The sequence below is a fragment of the Dendronephthya gigantea genome, unplaced genomic scaffold (genome assembly GCF_004324835.1).
Source record: "Dendronephthya gigantea isolate DGI-Jeju-01 unplaced genomic scaffold, DenGig_1.0 000042F, whole genome shotgun sequence".
Lineage (NCBI taxonomy): Eukaryota > Metazoa > Cnidaria > Anthozoa > Malacalcyonacea > Nephtheidae > Dendronephthya > Dendronephthya gigantea.
Genome location: NW_021163052.1, coordinates 576,247 through 594,090, shown reverse-complemented (window position 1 = coordinate 594,090; position 17,844 = coordinate 576,247). Strand labels below are relative to the sequence as shown.

The window sequence follows — 17,844 nt, the reverse complement described above, 5'->3', positions numbered from 1 at the left end:
ACAGGTGAATGCGTAGAGATTTTTAAATACTGTAACCTGCTATGGTTGAATAGTCTCGCCTGCAGCCAGTAAGGTGTTTTTTTGAACGTGTTTTGTCGTGTTTTATGTCTGAACTACCTGAGAAAGATATCTCAAACGTGGTGGTCTAGTGTAGGTAGTATTCTACAATAAGCTGTCGTGGTTTATGTCTGAACTACCTGAGAAAGATATCTCAAACGTAGTTGTCCAGTAAAGGTAGCATCCATAAAACTGTCTTAAAATAAAATTCATTTTAATATTTCAAAGAACTATTCTAAATTTTTCTAAAGATATTTGATACAATAATAGTTCATATTCCATGCATTTTAATTGCAATGCACGCATTAGCATGCTTCGTCCATTTTGTTTTCATTTCATACCAATATATAAATTATTGTTTTTCATAGACCGTGGACATAGAATTCTAGGATTCTACGAACACTTTGCGGCCCTGAAATCCGCTGGTTTTGGATAGCAAAACAATTTATTATCGTTAACTTTTGCTTTATAGAATGCAAATATAGAAATATAACTTTAATAAATCGTAAATAATTATTTTGCCATTCAAAATTGGTGGATTGTTCAGGTCTTGGTCGAGCATAACTTAAGTTTTTTCTGGAAAATTTTTAGTCTATCATTTTTAGTAAGGTCATGATTATATCATCTGTCTTTCAAAAGTATAGTTCGAGCCACTATAGCACCCCTTTGCCTTCAAGGTAATTAAGTATACTTTGAATGCTTTGTATGGCTGATTTTCGCGCCACGCGGACTTCTTCGTAACCATCGATTGTGATTTTATCCAGTTCAAGAATGTATCCTGTTAAGGTACCGTCCAGGTACACGTATTCTTTCGTAGCTACAAAGAATGAAACGAACCACGGTGTTAGTATGTCGAAGAGCAGAATTTGACTGCTGATACATTTGGAAGATGAAAATGCAGAGTGAAACACTATACAATGTAGAATGCAAAGATGAAAATGCAGAGTAAAACACTATGCCTTTCACGAGGGGAAGCCTTTTCTATGGGAGATTGAAACGCGAGTGAAATCAGTGACTTTTGAAAAGACACCAACAAGCCGATGGAAACTGGTTGACAAGTTGGGAACGAGAAGGGATATGACAAGGTGTTAAGATGCTGTCAGTGGGATAAATCTAATTCAGGTTTGTAACTGTTTGTGTTTATATTGGCTGTGGGGGGAAGTCATTTTAACCCAGCGAGTTCGCAGTTTTCACCTCCAGAGCCGCTTAATCTAACTGTTAGAAGTGCCTGTTTGCATTTGCAACTTCTCTTCTGATATTTGCTTTTGATAGATGCAAACGAGTGAATAAGACACGGATGTTCATCATATAAGTACATTTATACGTCAGAGAATCTTTAACTATTCACTCGTTTGCATCTTGCAAAAGAAGAATATCGCTAGAAAAAATTGCAAGTGTAAACTTTTGAAATGCAGAGGTTTCTATACTGTCTGTAGCGTGCTTTCTTTAAACAGAAATTTTAATGCAAACCTCGTTTTCCCCTAAACTGTTCAACCTGAGGTATCAGCATTGAGGTCTGTTGTAGAATCCTGTTGATATTTTTTATATGAACATCAGAGGGTGCCCCCCTCATTGGGAAACTGGGTAAGGGGGGCAACGTCTCTTGCATCAGCTGAATCCCCTGCCCATATTCACTTCTTGCTGTATTATTAGCCATGTAGGGGTTATGATAGGACATTGAGGGGGTATTTGGGTGTACCTGGGATGAATTTGGATAGCTTTGGGGTGCACCTTGGTAGTTAGGGGTATATGGTTGTCTTGGTGCCTGGCCAGATTGTGGGGGGATCCAGCCTTGGGGTTGGTTATATGGGTTTCCCCCTTGATTGGTCATTTGACCAGGTTGAAATGATGGTTGTGATGAGTTTGCTATGCTTCCTATAGGTTGCTGGTTACCCATGCCAGGTTGGTTCTGCATAGGGTCACCTCTTGGTACCTGCATCATACCACTTTGAGGTGTTCTGTAACCTTGGACCATCGGATTTGGCGTACCATATTGTTCGGGCTGACTGTGCTTAGGATATGACGCAAGTCCTTGGGATCCAGGCGATGGTTGGGTGCCCATGGGAGGTTGGTAGTTCTGGGTCTGCCCAGCAAACATGTGTTGCTGATGAGGATAACCCTGCATGCCGTATGGTTGGCTTGTAGGCTTGTTTTGTAAATTAACATCCTGTGCTGGTTGTTTCATTTCGGTTGGTGGTGGGGTGTTATGGTACCCACCCCAAGGTACGGTTTGCTGTCCTGGTCCAGTTGGCCATGGTTGATTTGGGGCAGTTTGGATGTTACCTTGAAGGTTGGGTTGGGCATTCGTGTGCTGGTATGCTGTCACCATTGGCTGTGGTGATTGCATTGCAGACACAGGGTGGGATGGTAGATTTTGCTGGGGCTGCATTGGTACTTGTTGCATACCATGCTGGTGTTGAGTACCTACGGGTCTTTGAGGTGCCATTTGTTGGGGTGGGATCATTGGTCTGGGTTTTCCTATCTGCATGTTTGGTACTCCCTGAGGTGGTACAACATTCTGAGTTGGTGTTGTAACCATACCCTGGGGTGATGACGAGAATTGCTGAGGTGCCCCCATTGCAGGTCTTGGCTGTTGAAATTGCGGTTGCCCGGCGAGATGTGGCAACTGCGGTTGCAATTGTTGTGGTCCTTGTTGTGGTATTTGTTGCTGTTGCGGTATGTAGGTTTGTTGTTGTGGCACAGTGTTTGGCGCAGACATGGGTACACTTTGATTGTATCCAGTTGAATAAGTGTTCGCCGGTTGCAGAGTGCCCGCATACTGGCCAGCCATCTGCGGCACAGGCCCACCGCCGGTTGAACTAGGTAGGTTATTTGGATAAGATCCAGGCATTGTCCTGCTCTGTTGGTTATCCGAGTATGGTGCATTGTAGTTTACCTGATGGTGCTGCTGACTCTGGCCAGTTACCATTGAGGGTTGTTGATTTCCTGTCCAGGTCATTTCGTGCTTGCTCATTGAGGTGGGAAAATTCTGTCCAGAAACATTCTGTTGTCCAGAGTTTTGTCTGTAATAGCCATCAGGAATTGAAGGTTTCTCGTCATTTCTCTGCGGCAACTGCAAACCTTCCAGAGATTGGGTTAGTTCCTGCGTGGAAGGGTATAGCGACGGCTTAGACCACTGTGGTTGCTTTCCATGGCTGTAGGGCTCTGAACTAGACACAGGCATTCCCTGAATGACAAATGATTGCTTATTGACACATTGAAGTTTCTTGTATTATAATATTTGACACATTGAAGTTTCTTATATTATAATATTTGTCAATTTGTGTGTAGAATGTAATACAATGCCAGATGATTTCACTCGTAATGAGGACCGAATTTTAACGCAATGGATTGCTTATTATAGTAACGACACGGGGGGTTTACTTTGTCAAAGTAATATACAGTATATATTATATAATATTTATCAAATTATTTTCTCAATATCAACACGGATTTCTTCGGCCAAATATCTGGGGCAGTTTTTTTTCGATACGGAGTACAATACAATCACAATGTACTCTACAAATAAAACTCGTTTTGTACTTTGAGATCACGATAATTATCGCTACGATTGTAAAAACTATACCGCATTTTGATTGCCGATGTTACTGATACGTGGATCTTGCCAAGTTGTCACCCTGTTACGATGATCAATGAAAAACGGTTTGCCATTAGACGGGTCAATTTTCATCTCCCAAAACTCCGGTAAACCACTGGCCGACATCTTGTGAAGTATCGAGTATCTTTTCAGCCCAAAACCTTGCGATGTTATCGAAATTTAAACAAAAAACAACACAAAATAGAGTAAAATTTTGTAGGAGGAAAACACAACACTGATCTCGCGCGTTACGCTGGAGTGACTGGGTGTCGGGCACGTCTCGACAGGATTTCGGATTCTTTCGGATTTTTAAAGTATTGAATTTAAAAATTTAAATGCATGTCATGGCGGGAAAATTTTTTGGAACAAGAAATGGCAAAAATTGAGACAATTGGTTTGTTCCAATTAAAATGCGTCGAATGTTCGGTATGTTTGATTTACTCTTTTGTTTTGTAAATATTTACACTGTGATCGTCGGGAGTGTCTATTCATGTTTCAATGACTTTTTTCCAACTGTTCGTCAAGCTTTTAATAGGAACGAAATTATATACACGTGTGTTTTTAGCTAATTTTAAAGTACAGTTATAACGTTAATATGGCACGCTATAGCCAATATATATATTGTATTAAACATCTAAAGTCTAAACTCCGTGTAGGAATTGGCAAACTATACCAATAATCTACATGTAATCTACAGAGATTAGCTGCCCTGGAGTATGTTCAAAATTTTTAACTTAATATATTTAATATTCATCTTTCAATCTTCAGTCTGTTTTTGATAACTTGATTCAACAGTCTTTTTTATGCAGATATTCTTTGAGCATCCTTAATTCATAGCGAGGAACCATATTTTCCTTTGTTGTTCTTCCAGATCTTATTATATATGGTTTGTTTCTCAAAAGACAAGGGTTTACTCCCAACTTCCAAGGCATTGGATCACTTGTATTTACCCGGTTCTCGTGATGCAATCTTTCCATATTGTTGGTCTTTCTTTGTAGGCTATAAAATATTATTTCTGGCCTGAAAGCCTTGGCTTGGCTAAAGCCTTTTTAAGCTTATACAGTTTGACCATTCATGAACCATATTTTGGGGGGCTTCGTACTGGTGGTAATGGTGGGGTTGAATGCATCCTTGGCAGAGGTTGGCCTGCAGCCCCTGAGATAGGTGGTACAGGGGGGTTATGTTGTGGAGGAAGATGTTTTGGTGGGGGTTGCGTTGCTTGTTGTAGTCTTCTTGTAAGGTCCTCAATACGTATATCCTTGAGATGCAAAAGATGTTCCAGCCTTCTGACTTTCACCTGAAGAATCTATACATGCATGTAAAAGTATTTCAAAATCATATTTTCATTTCACCAATACATCTTGATTCACAAGGATCCAACAGTGACAAAAAAAACACATGAAATACAGTGGGGTTGTAAGCACCTGCACAGTTTCTTGTGAAGCTAGCAATGATTGTTCCTTCTCTTCAAGAAGAAGTTGAATATTTTGTGGACTACCCTTTGGCTGATGATGATTCTTTTCATGACGTTGTTGCCTTTCACAATAAATGAAAATGATTTAGAAGTAGTTTTGCTTGGCACATATCTGAAAGGGTTGATATACGGCATATTCATGTGTATAACTGCCACTTACCCAACATGAGATATTCGTTTCGCAAGTGATGGTTTACCCTCGTTAACAGCTTCTCTTTTATTGCCGACATTTGGTCCAGGTTTTGGCACATTACTTTGGTTAAACTCTGTATGCGAATGCAATTGGTTGTATGGTCCTGCTTGGTAATGCTAAAATAAACAGTAATGCTGTCAGGTCCAAGGATGTGGTTAGACCAAACGACATGAAAACAACAGCTTCAGACCATATTTAGGTGAAAAGTGTTTGGACACTAGCTACCTCTGGGTGGTTGGTATGCATAGCGTAAGAGCTCTCCACCATATCTTGTTGAGGAACTGTGTTGAACGCATCATACCCATAGCCAACACCTCCTGGTCAAAACAATCGGAAACCACATGGCTTCATTAGCATGGTGTTTTTGCCAAATAAATAATTCTTGCATCAAATCTAAGTATTTACCATTCATTTGCTGGTATGAATTAGTATCTGGTACTGGTGCAGGTGAAAACTCATCATAGACCTGATGGTGTTTCCTTAACGCAGCTGCTTTTCGTTTAGCTATGTATTTATCAATCTGAAAAAAAATATTCATTTGGTATTGGTTTAATGCCTTTGACAGTATTGAGTTCCAGTTATTTATCATAATAATCACTACCACGAACCTTATTTCTCAAGTTTATCAAAAACACTTCAATTGACCCTGACCGACATTTGCAAATACCGTCAATTAAGTCATCAGAAACTTTGAACTCTATTCTACTGAGTACTTTCCCTAAGAATTATAAACAAATAAACAATATAATGTTTTTATCTATACTTCATCAGACAGTGGCCTTCATGGATGATTGCAAAATATAAGGGCTAACTTATCACATGTGGACTTACTTTGCAAGGTGCCCCAGTTGTCTTTCTTCTGCGATATCGAGTTTGCACCAGAGTAGTTGTGTATCTCAACCAGCTTGGGTATAAAGTTATGCACAATCTCAGCCACTAAAACTAAAAAACAGATTCAAGCTCTCAATAACTTTAATGACTGGGAGAACTGATGCTGAGAGTGAAATTGTCTTGTGTGTAACCAAGGGAAGTATAAAACTTTGCATTTAAGTGCAATGCAATGTGATGGAAATGGCAAAAGTAACCAACATGACTAGCTGATAGTTTTTTAACTGGATCATCGCCAAATGCGATGCAATAGCTTAGACCTTTTAGTTTTAATACTTTAAAGAACTCATTAGGCTTTTTCAAAAATGTACAAACATGGAAAGAACATGGGAAGCAAGCAAGCAAGCAAGCAAGCAAGGGACCTGCTCTAGCCGACAACCATTTGTTTGCATAGTTGGTTATGTATCTACAGTTACAATGGATGATCTGACAATTGACCCATCTTTATAGATCTTGACCGATAATCCGTAAGACTTCAATTACATTGGTAGCGGTTGTGATTCGTGCTTTTAAAGGCCTTAATTCCGTAGAATAGTATCGTCTGCGAAACAGCAACCATTCGGTATAATATAAACTACCTCCATCGCTAAAATCTCGCGCGATATTGCGCTTGGGTCTGGATAAGGGAATCTCATCAATCCAAGTGTACAAAACTTGTAGCGTTTCGTCGTCTAAATCCTCCATGGGTTTTAAATCGTCGCCATTCTCCATGGCAAAATCCTTGTGAGGTACTTCTGCCCTGGATATCCTCGCCAAAACATCAAGATTTTAAGAAAACATCGTTGTAAATTGGGCTTTCGTTTGTCAACATTTGTGATTGATCGCCATCTTGACTTCGTTTTCAGCTGTCCGTTGCCATGGTAGCAAAGCTATTGATGTAATTTATGTGAAATTATGTCATAAATTAAAAAAGATGCGTGTCCTCCCACGAGGGATGGCCACGCGTGCAGCAAAATATCCACGAATGGCTCGGGATGGTCTCGCGCTAACTCATTCTTTGCAAGAAAATATAAATGGACATGATGGTTGTAAAAATATTTACAAATACACAAGATATTCGGCCGAGATTTGCATGCTCTTGCCGTGGTGATGAGCGAAGGTGATAGCCATGCTTTTGAAGCGATAAAAGATGTCGAAACAGGCACGACCAAACTTGCCTGGAATGGAAAAGATGGGACAGAAAAAGTCATTTGATCAAAACATCGACCAAGATTGGCAGCATTTTACAGCTGGGGCCGGCGCGAGTGCCATCAATATTCTGGCTACATATCCCATATTTAAAGTAACTTTTCGCCAGCAAATTGATGGATCGAGGTTACGCGTGGCTATGGCTCAGATTAGGAACGAAGGTTTTCGTTACCTGTACAGAGGCGTGCTCCCACCATTGTTACAAAAGGGTCTGTCGGTGTCTATCATGTTTGGACTTTATCACAGGTTTAAAAGAGATCTCAATCACACGTTTCCAAAAGTACCCACGCCGATTAACAACAGCGCTGCAGCAATTTTTGCAGGATCTGTCGAGGCGATCCTGACGCCGTTTGAACGAGTTCAGACTTTGCTCTCGCACAGGAAACACCACGATCGTTTCCTGAACACGTTTCACACTTTCCGAGAATTACGAGTGTATGGCTTCCAAGAGTACTATCGCGGTCTCACGGCAATCCTTCTACGAAACGGTCCATCGAATGCGATCTTCTTTGGATTCCGTGGCTCTCTAAAAGATATCTTGCCCGATGCCCAAACCAGCCTGGACAATACCATACAGGATTTTATATGTGGTGCGTTACTAGGGGCAACCAATAGCACCATCTTCTACCCATTGTCTGTTGTAAAAACCAACATGCAAAAACATGTTGGTGGGGAGTTTTGGAGCGTCAAAAGGACATTTCAAAGTATTTTTGAGAATCGGTCTCGCAGTTTAAGAAAAGTCTATAGAGGAGCTGTCATTAATTGCTCAAGGGCTATAGTGTCATGGGGTATTATTAATGCTTCTTTCGAAATGATATTATCGGGACTTAGGCTTATTAGCTGAAATGAATAATATATTGTCTTAGCCTTTTAATAATATATCATGGATGTTTTTAAAAGAATTGGTGGCATGGATAAAGAAATGAATTGTATAAATTTATCAGATTATGGAGCTTGATATTTCTATGAAATGATATTAGCTTCAATCAACCATCAAATCATAGAAAATGAGAGTGAGTAATTTAATTATGTTAGTAAAAACAAGAAAGGAAACAACATTTTGAAAAGTTTTGACTTTTGACTATTTATATGTGAAATCTTCACCATTTGCTAAATTTGCTATTTATTACCTAGTAGATAGTCAGTATCTATTAGCTAATTGATAGGGTGTAGCATAACCAATGGTAGTATATGCAATATTATCAGAAGTTTTAACTAAATTTGTATATATGTCTTTATCACTATGATCAATATTATGCTAATAAATTGTATGTTTTTTAAATGTTTTTGGTGATTATCAGAATTTTTGGCACGGTGTATAACTGGCATTAAATTTAATTTTGGTACCAGATTCAAGTCTGGCTCAAACAAAATTATTGAGGAGCACATTTTAAAAGCTTCAGAGATTTACTAAAAGCACCATAATATATTCCTATCCATTTTATCGTACATAATGCTGATCAATTACTTTTATTCCCATCTACTATTTTTCTATAAAAACTCGTTCATTCCAACTGTTCATCCTTTTCCAGGGCAGGTTTGATTTTTCTGTAAGCCATCCAGTCAGACAGTGTGTTGCTGGGGCTGTGTACAATCTTCTCTAAGAAAAACTAGAAGAAAAATGGAAACTACTCACACATAATATTCTTACACATTTGGCCCCAAACGCCTCTTATGTTGAGAAAAAATCTCTATGAAAAACATATGTTGGAATTTGAACCAAAATGTTTCAGCCTCATTAGATGAAGGTCACAACTCCACCCTACTCCTACACATTTTCTACAACCTGTTTTTCGGGCAAGGCTTGATGAGGTGGTGCAGGCATTCCCGTTAATCATTTCAAAATCTATTGCACACTTACTTGTAACGCCTCTTGCATGCTAGTTTTACACAGCTCGTACAGTGGAAGACTTTGAATAATCAAACACAGTTTGGACTGAAATCATAGGAATTTAGGAAATGTGAAATCAGCGTTAATTCATGTTCTCTGTAAAAAACCAAGGCCACATCAGTATGCAAAAAACGTGTGTGGATGTCCTAACGTGGACGAAACTGCTGGACATTCGCCACGCGGTTGAAAACTTGTTTAGACTTGTTTTTTTATCACAACCGTCCCGAGTAGTGCATGAGACTCACTTCAAAAGTTCAAGTCATCCCCAACTGATTTGATGGAACCTACACCTTTGCCGGAGCAAGTATAGAATACCTGGCCAACCAACCTCTTAACAGTGAATGTCATATAGTCTTCTAGATACATGTACCTTGTTTTATGTTACTTAATCCAGGACTTCCAGGGACCAAGGATAAACACTATTTTGAAAGAACGGGGCAGTTCTATACTCTAAAATTGATCCTCTAATCTGTCTTTAACATAATCGACTATTGGCCTGGTATTCTATAATTGAACCGAAATGATCCGACTCAGTCCATCGAGTCAAGTGCCACAAAATCTCCATTGATTTACCCTTACCTTGATATGTGATAGTGTTTCCACGTCGTCTTTTGAAAATGGCACAAATTTTTCTAGCAGAGCATCGACTTCGTCATCGTCGTCCACGTCGAGCTCTTGAGCTTTTCCACATAAATTATCATACCTGAAAGATTTGAACAAATTAAAACATATTTAGTTTATAGTACCGGTGTTATATAGTTTTTCTAATTTCTATGATACTAATATCCTATGGCTATGATACTAAATAAATCTAAAATATATATGACCAGTGATTTCCACATTTAGTTTTCTCAGAATCGTTTTTCATTGATCAAGTACAGATTGCATTGGGGCACCTAAGCTTACTCATACCTATCCAGATATCAGCTTACCTTTAATTCAGCATACCTTATTATCTCTATCAGGGACGAAAACCCTGAACAAAAACACTTCATTTTCGAATGATGACTGTTCACAACTAGTATAAAATTTTCTCCCAGAAGGGGCCAATGCATGTATCACTAATTCTCCTGCTGTTTTTTCACAGAAATACAAAACCATCTCTGTAGCAAACCTTACCATCCAGAGGGCCGGACATTTTGATCGTGGTAATCCTGTTGGAGTTTATTCGTCGCCCTTCTCATGGTTGGGACGTCGTTTTCTATGAGGTGAGACAGTTTTAACGCTCCCAACTTGATGCGAAACACCGGTTTCTCCAGTCTATAAAAAGATAAAACGTTTGTCAGTTTCAATATTTGATTTTTAATTGGCGCCTTAGAAGCAGCGACGTTGGAACACGCGGTTGTTATGTGCTTTTGTTTACGTTTTTGCACGTTCAATATACAATTATAGGCTCATAATTTCGCCGTATTCCTAACAACATGAACTGAGGTAGCAAGTTATGAAATCTATGCAGCGCTTCACTCTGATTTTTCAGCTTGCTTTGTTTGGAAACTTAGAGTAGCACCATCACAATATTAATTCACCTGGGTCGTAAGCACGATCAGTATCATTGGACTTAACGCTGCACGCATTAATAAAATAGCAATAAGTTCGATATTGTTGAAAACCATGGATGCGTGTGCTGTATAACATTGCTCAAGCAATCAACCTTGTTAACAACACTGGAATTATTTGTTTTTCCGCGGCTTTAGTACGAGCAGATTAACTCTTCTCACTTTTCAATTCTTTTCATGTCTTCATGAAGTCGTTTTGAGCATCTCTTTTGAACTTCCAGGTATTCTTCTTTCAGTTGATCAAGATTCAAACCTCTTGATTTTTCCGATGTTCTAATTGGAAGGATACAATTTTTAATATGATTGATGCATGGGCCCTGATCTGGATGATCCACATTAGATGTATTGGCCCTAATCTGGATGATCCACATTAGATGTATTGGCCCTGATCTGGATGATCCACATTAGATGTATTGGCCCTAATCTGGATGATCCACATTAGATGCATCGGCCCTAATCTGGATGATCCACATTAGATGCATTGGCCCTAATCTGGATGATCTACATTAGATGCATTGGCCCTAATCTGGATGATCCGCATTAGATGCATTGGCCCTAATCTGGATGATCCACATTAGATGCATTGGCCCTAATCTGGATGATCCACATTAGATGCATTGGCCCTAATCTGGATGATCTACATTAGATGTATTGGCCCTAATCTGGATGATCCACATTAGATGTATTGGCCCTAATCTGGATGATCCACATTAGATGTATTGGCCCTAATCTGGATGATCCGCATTAGATGCATTGGCCCTAATCTGGATGATCTACATTAGATGCATTGGCCCTAATCTGGATGATCTACATTAGATGCATTGGCCCTAATCTGGATGATCCACATTAGATGCATTGGCCCTAATCTGGATGATCCGCATTAGATGCATTGGCCCTAATCTGGATGATCTACATTAGATGTATTGGCCCTAATCTGGATGATCCCCATTAGATGTATTGGCCCTAATCTGGATGATCCACATTAGATGCATTGGCCCTAATCTGGATGATCTACTTTAGATGTATTGGCCCTAATCTGGATGATCCACATTAGATGTATTGGCCCTAATCTGGATGATCCACATTAGATGTATTGGCCCTAATCTGGATGATCCACATTAGATGTATTGGCCCTAATCTGGATGATCCACATTAGATGTATTGGCCCTAATCTGGATGATCCACATTAGATGTATTGGCCCTAATCTGGATGATCCACATTAGATGTATTGGCCCTAATCTGGATGCTCCACATTTGATCAGTCAATAAACGGATCTCAGATGAACCACAATAATATCGTACCTTGAGATTCCTGGTCCTGAACGTTTTTCATCTAAAACGTTTTAAATATGGCTGAATGAAGTAATCGATCAATGTGCGGCCACTGACGAATTAAATCGATGGGGCATTTGGGCTTTTTTAACCTTCCAAACTTTAACAAATACGGATGCAGTCAGACTAACTGAATATTGCTTTTCAATGGTGGCAATGTTTTCAAGAATACATAATTGAAAACATACGTCTCTCGTTCGTTGCCACTTGTTGCCACACGGGCAAGGATTGAGCCTGACCCAGCTCCCCGCTGTTTCCAGTATTTGTTATCATTCCGAGAAATTGGCCACGCCTGGATAAAAGACACGAAACTGAATATATTATCTACGAGCGAAAAGTCACCAGTGATGGTAGTTTCTTCAAAACTGTGGTGTGTTCTCCAACCTCTCTCACTAGCCCGACCCCTTTCCACCATCGCGTGGTGCGACCTCCACTCTTACTACCACCACCCCCTCGTTTTACCTCCATCTCTTCTTTCTACCTCCACCTCTTATGTGCCACTCCCCGCCCCCAATCCCGTTCGGAAGACAACGAGTTATTGTCCTCCTCAGTCGCTTACCTTTTCACTGGACACGCCGAAAATAAAGTGCCCTGAAGACTGCAGCGACTGACCCCAGATCTACTGGATGTATCGTGACTTGCAGCCACAGGTTCTGGAATATCTTCTAACGTACCTGGTCGGGCGATGATGTTTTTCAAACTAAATAGAAATGTTAAACTGGTTAGCTGGTCGCTTCCCCGTATGTTTTTCTCACCAGTACAGTAAACTCACACCAAACGCACCCTACCGTTTAGTTGCAAAAGCAGTGCTTTGCTTCTCAAAGTTAGAGCCGCATTCTATCGCCGACAATCGTGAAACGTTCGGAAAGGATTCGTTGGGGATCGTACTCGTTACGCGATCCGTATCACTGCCACGGACGTGAAACGAGTCCGTCGAGCCTTCGTTATTTTGCGCTGCGGTTGTCATTCGCTGATTGTGTCTGATTGGTTTGCCTTTTGAATCTAAAGGCACGTCTGTGTTGATCACCTTCAGGTGGTCACGACTGAGTGGCACCTGTAAATATGTTGACACAGTGACTGCCAACATTACTATAGACGTGAAGAGCCTGTCTATGGTGGGCTAGAATTTTGTAGTGGGAATGTACTTTAATATGCCCTGACTCAGAAATTCCAGCCTAGAATAATTGAGCTAGATCTCTTTTTCAACGCCATGACGATTTGTGTTTTGCTGAAGAAAATCTATAGTTGACCAAGTCCAGGCTTGCATTTGTAATCACGGTCTATGGATGATTTCGACTGAGACTATGTATTTACTATGCTATCGAGGATAGTTCCATCATTTTAAAGCAGTTTTCTGTTTAATGTCTTGCTTGACTACACTACCCGAGCTCTAAGAACAGCAGTTTATATAAAAACGTACCTTGGTTCGTAAGTCTCGTGTTTTCAAATGGTACACGCAGCATATCAAAGAATGAAGAGCTTTGAGGGTCGCCACAAAATTCTTGCATTTTCTTTTGTGATACTCTCTGGAAAAAAGCAGTTGATAATGAATCATGAATCAAGTTGCATGGCGTCATGAATCAAGTTGTATACTTATAAATACTTCTGCCTTTTGAAAGAACCTCTTGGTTATTTACAGATTCTTCTAATATTGGATGTCCCCACTAGATAGTTGCAATCAGAAAATGCAATCATGCATTATCATACTTTTGAGGGTAAAACTCGCTTCGGCATGGCTAATTTTGATGTCGCAAGCATACGAATCCGGTATTGTGTAAACGGGAGCTTACTGTAATTCGTTCGCATCCAATTTTCTCGTCTCCTCAAGCGCCGTGTCTTCAATATTTCCAGCTGACTTCCTAGAAGACACCGATTTCTTTCTTGCGTATGGCGTTCCGAGTGGCGTGTTCAGAGTTAACATCGTCTCAAGTTTCTGTTCTTCCAGAATTTCAAGCATCTAGATTAAAGCACATACGATCGTGGACCGTATCACAACAAGCCACAACTAAAGCAACATGTCCATTTGAAAGCAATATGTCATTTTCTGGCACAGTTCGATAGAAAAGATTATTAAATTACAGCTGTACTTAAGAATGACCAAAGGTGTATTTTTTGCCAAGAGCATCGATTTTAATGGTTTTGTTGTTCGTTTTAACTGGTGTATTGAACTGCCTTTTTGTAGCGTTGAATCGAACGCTTTTGCGTCGGTAGAAACAAATTATGTTTATTTTCCATAAGAACTATCTTGCTGAAGACAAATGTGATAATATGAAGCACAAGAAATTTAAAAAAAAATCTTCAAGGCTGTGATTTCTGAAAAGGTGGCAAGCCTTTTCACTGTGTTAAGTTCTCCAGGCGGTATCGAAAGGTGGACTAAGGGTATGATCCATGCAGGTGTCATGATATTTCCTACTCAAGTTTCTAACCTTTTTCTGCCTCTCATCACGTAAGCAGCCTTCGTAACTCTGTCCTGCCCGTACAGCGGCTAGCCGATTCTTCATTAGTGCCAGTCGTCCGCCTATCGCTGACGTCATGCCTTTGCTCGTGTGGCAATGCTCCTTGCTTTTGAAAGATTTACTGCTTTCGTCGTCAAACTGAATATTGGAATCGCACAAATCTTAGCAATGGATTGCAAAAGGTCATTTTAACGTTTAAATAGCCTTACATGACACATGTTAGGGGCCATTTATAAGATCCTGATATAACAGTGAGCCCGTCCCACACGAGAGCTATATATTATTTGCTGAGCTAAAGACCTCACGAGGTTGTTAGCTCAGCAAGTTCGTGTGCGGATAGTTTCCGTGAGGAATTCGACTCGAGAGGCAAGTCTCTCATGTGTTCCATCGGTTTTCGGGCTGAGCTAACTGCCTCGTGAGGTCGTTAACTCAGCTGATAGCTCTCGTGTGCGGTGAGCTTAATCCTCGCAGTGGTGCAATCATCCGGACAATGGCATGTGCTTGATTTGTGTCATGGACTTATTTTAATGCCTCAAAGTCATCTCCCACTTCGGCTAACCAGGCCCATGTAAACATCTCTCTACTCGAGCAGGAGAGAGAGCTTCTAAAGCACACCTACCTTGAGGTAATGAGGATCTGTCACCTTATTACGGAGCTTCTCCCATAGATTCTTCGAAGCTTCTGGTTCTTTCGGAGTCTATAAATGAAAGAAAAAACAGTACAAGGGCATCATCTTATATTCTATAAAGTCCCGTTTACACTTGCGATTTTTGCTGCGATTTTCTTATTTTTTATTAGATGTGAACGAGTAATTTGTTACAAATGCTCTGATGTATAAGAAGAGAATTAAAAGTTCTGATTTGAACTTCAGTAACTAATTCACTCGTTTGTCTTAAACGAGCCTTAAAACCATACAATTAAACCGAGCAAGTTCGGCGATTTCAGGTCTACATATTCTTCGTTTGATAGATCTAAACGAGTGAACAGCAATGATAGTCAGTTTAAAAGTGGCATCATCTAAACATTAATAACTCATCCTCTTGTTCATATCTTTCAAAAGAAGGTAATCTGTCCTAAACTGGCCCCAACATCAACAGTTACCCACCGTTGCTCCTAGCGTTTTCAGTACCAGTTCCCGAAGATCTAGTTCTAGCTCTCCAAAGGTTTCATAAGGCCTTGCAACAGGCGAAAAGAACCCTCTTGTTGTCTGTTGTTCGTGTCTGTCGTACTTCAGCTTCCAGGCCCTCTTCGAACGAATTGGCTTGTAGATCGTCTCGTTTCGTATTTGTATCTTTGCGCCCAAGGAAAAGTACCGCCTCTTTGGCACCGTGCTTCTGTTTTCAAAACATTGTTTCGCCTGGAAAGAAAACCCTAGCATCAATTCATTGTTGAGCTAATGAAATACGTTTAAAATGTAATTCCCTGGTAATCCTATCCGCGGTCGCAGTAACAGTTGCAAATAGCCCGGCAGTATTTTACTATCAAAATATGCTGTGGTGGTTCATGTCTGAGCCACTCGAGATCTACTGAGAAATATCGTCAGAAACACCGTAAAATTTCCAGTAAAGTTCAGACACAAACTATGGCAGACAGAATTACTATGTTCACTTACCACCTGGCTATAAACGTGTATGGGTCTAGCGTGAGATTGATATCTTGTCACGTTCGTGGAAATGCCATATTTTGTACAATTAAAACATTGCAGCAAAGCATCAGAAAGATCAGCTCGGCGTGTGCTATAATTTACTTCAATTTAACTTACAAAGTGCGAATGAAATTCAAAGGTTCGACGTTTTGAGCGGCCGGTTGCGTTGCGAAACGTCTTCATTTGTTAGCCTAGCACAGGTGCCTCGAAAAATATGGCATCTGGACTTGCCAATTTGAATATTCCCTTATTTATTTGGATAAATATTGACCAGCGAGAATGCGAAAATACATCGAAAAATTGCTTTCTTTTGCCGGCAAGTCACAATTCTAGGACTCTGAACTGTGCTATTTATACTAGATTTGGTTACCCACTGCGCTCCCAAAAGGTGTCCTTCGTGTCGTGTGAAATGTATTTGATTTTTAACATGATGCGACTAATAGATCGATCTCCCCAGCGGCCCGTATGTTAATCGATCAATTCGCTTCAAATCCTCTGAAATGACTGCTTGTTATTTCACTATTATGCGGTTTGAAATGACATGATTTACACACAAGCTGTATATAAACAATTCTTATCTATTCTCAAAGAATAAACATCTGCATATATGAGAAGATTCGACTGTTTACAGATTGCGTTTGTGTTTCAATGTATAGACACAATGGGACCGTTTTTGCGTTGGCCAAACAATTGTGATATTGTTAAAGGCGGTATTGTTTCTAATTCAAATTTTGTCCCCTGTGAGAAAACTTGTATTTTATTAAATTTTTTAGTTAAATGTTCTCAAGTATAGAAATTCCTGCTGAAACTTACAGCAGTCGCTATCTCAAATGGCAGCACCAAAACATTTCCAATACATAAGCCTGGTTCAGCCTTGTCCTAAGAATCTGAGATTTCCCTTGTCTGAGGTCGCTGGTGCGCAAAATGCTTCGTCCATCGGAAAGTAATACAATGGATCCCCGATTCTTAGGAGCCAGTGTTAACAAGGCTATAATACAAAGCAAATGAAATTGATAAAAAGTATGGACAGGTAGTTTACGCACCTCCTTGGTGATTTCTACGACGGGACTAATCTGTGTGGCCTGGACAACATAAGAGAATCCTACCATAGTCAAAATTTCCACACGCACAGCTCACACCTCGCTCGAGTTATATTTGATTACTTTATGAAAGTCTTGAACAGCGAGTTCTCATGAAAACGCATTCAAAAACTACAGGCGCTTGTTTTTTCAACCGTAGGACATTTTTGCGCATTGGTTAATTATGCCCTTGCTTGGCGTCATCAATGGGGTTGCGCGCGCGTTTCTTAGCAACGATGGCGAATCTTCGCGCTAGTTCATGACGTAATTCGCAGGACAAATTGCCCCGGAGCCAGTTGATCAAAACGGGTAGTTATAATCAGTGAGTGGATTAGTAGATATATTCCTGGGTTAACACAAAATAGTAAATACAGTTTGCCATAAACCTATTCATTAGGGCGAGCCGATTATTCCACAAAAATTTTCACACAAAATAATAACAAATCTTCATATAGATTATAAATATATTGATCTAACCATATCAAA

General features: G+C 40.0%; 4 protein-coding genes across 4 annotated transcripts; 1 reads left to right on the top strand and 3 right to left on the bottom strand.

The window, feature by feature from the left end:
• Positions 1–191: 191 nt before the first annotated feature.
• LOC114526886 (BAG family molecular chaperone regulator 4-like) lies at positions 192–3,897 on the bottom strand. Its single transcript, XM_028548421.1, has 3 exons — positions 3,644–3,897; positions 1,528–3,244; positions 192–874 (listed from the first exon to the last, which is right to left on the bottom strand). Exons 1-3 carry the CDS (start codon positions 3,779–3,781, stop codon positions 711–713), a joined length of 2,019 nt encoding a protein of 672 aa, XP_028404222.1. The 5' UTR covers positions 3,782–3,897; the 3' UTR covers positions 192–710.
• A 184-nt stretch (positions 3,898–4,081) lies between these two features.
• LOC114526935 (sperm flagellar protein 1-like) lies at positions 4,082–7,057 on the bottom strand. Its single transcript, XM_028548482.1, has 8 exons — positions 6,789–7,057; positions 6,154–6,264; positions 5,931–6,040; positions 5,728–5,842; positions 5,548–5,639; positions 5,290–5,438; positions 5,080–5,191; positions 4,082–4,961 (listed from the first exon to the last, which is right to left on the bottom strand). The coding sequence occupies exons 1-8, from the start codon at positions 6,919–6,921 to the stop codon at positions 4,728–4,730; spliced, it is 1,056 nt and encodes a 351-aa protein (XP_028404283.1). The 5' UTR covers positions 6,922–7,057; the 3' UTR covers positions 4,082–4,727.
• Positions 7,058–7,171: 114 nt separating this feature from the next.
• On the top strand, positions 7,172–8,597 carry LOC114526936 (solute carrier family 25 member 51-like). Its single transcript, XM_028548483.1, has one exon. It carries the CDS (start codon positions 7,340–7,342, stop codon positions 8,240–8,242), a length of 903 nt encoding a protein of 300 aa, XP_028404284.1. The 5' UTR covers positions 7,172–7,339; the 3' UTR covers positions 8,243–8,597.
• Positions 8,598–8,903: 306 nt separating this feature from the next.
• Positions 8,904–15,874, bottom strand: LOC114526835 (the record flags this gene model as incomplete). Its single annotated transcript, XM_028548362.1, has 11 exons — positions 8,904–9,008; positions 9,260–9,334; positions 9,869–9,992; positions 10,409–10,549; positions 11,008–11,118; positions 12,967–13,232; positions 13,599–13,704; positions 13,969–14,135; positions 14,605–14,772; positions 15,254–15,331; positions 15,740–15,874. Coding segments are annotated over 11 exons (1,476 nt in total), but the record flags the coding sequence as incomplete, so codon positions are not given.
• Positions 15,875–17,844: the final 1,970 nt, after the last annotated feature.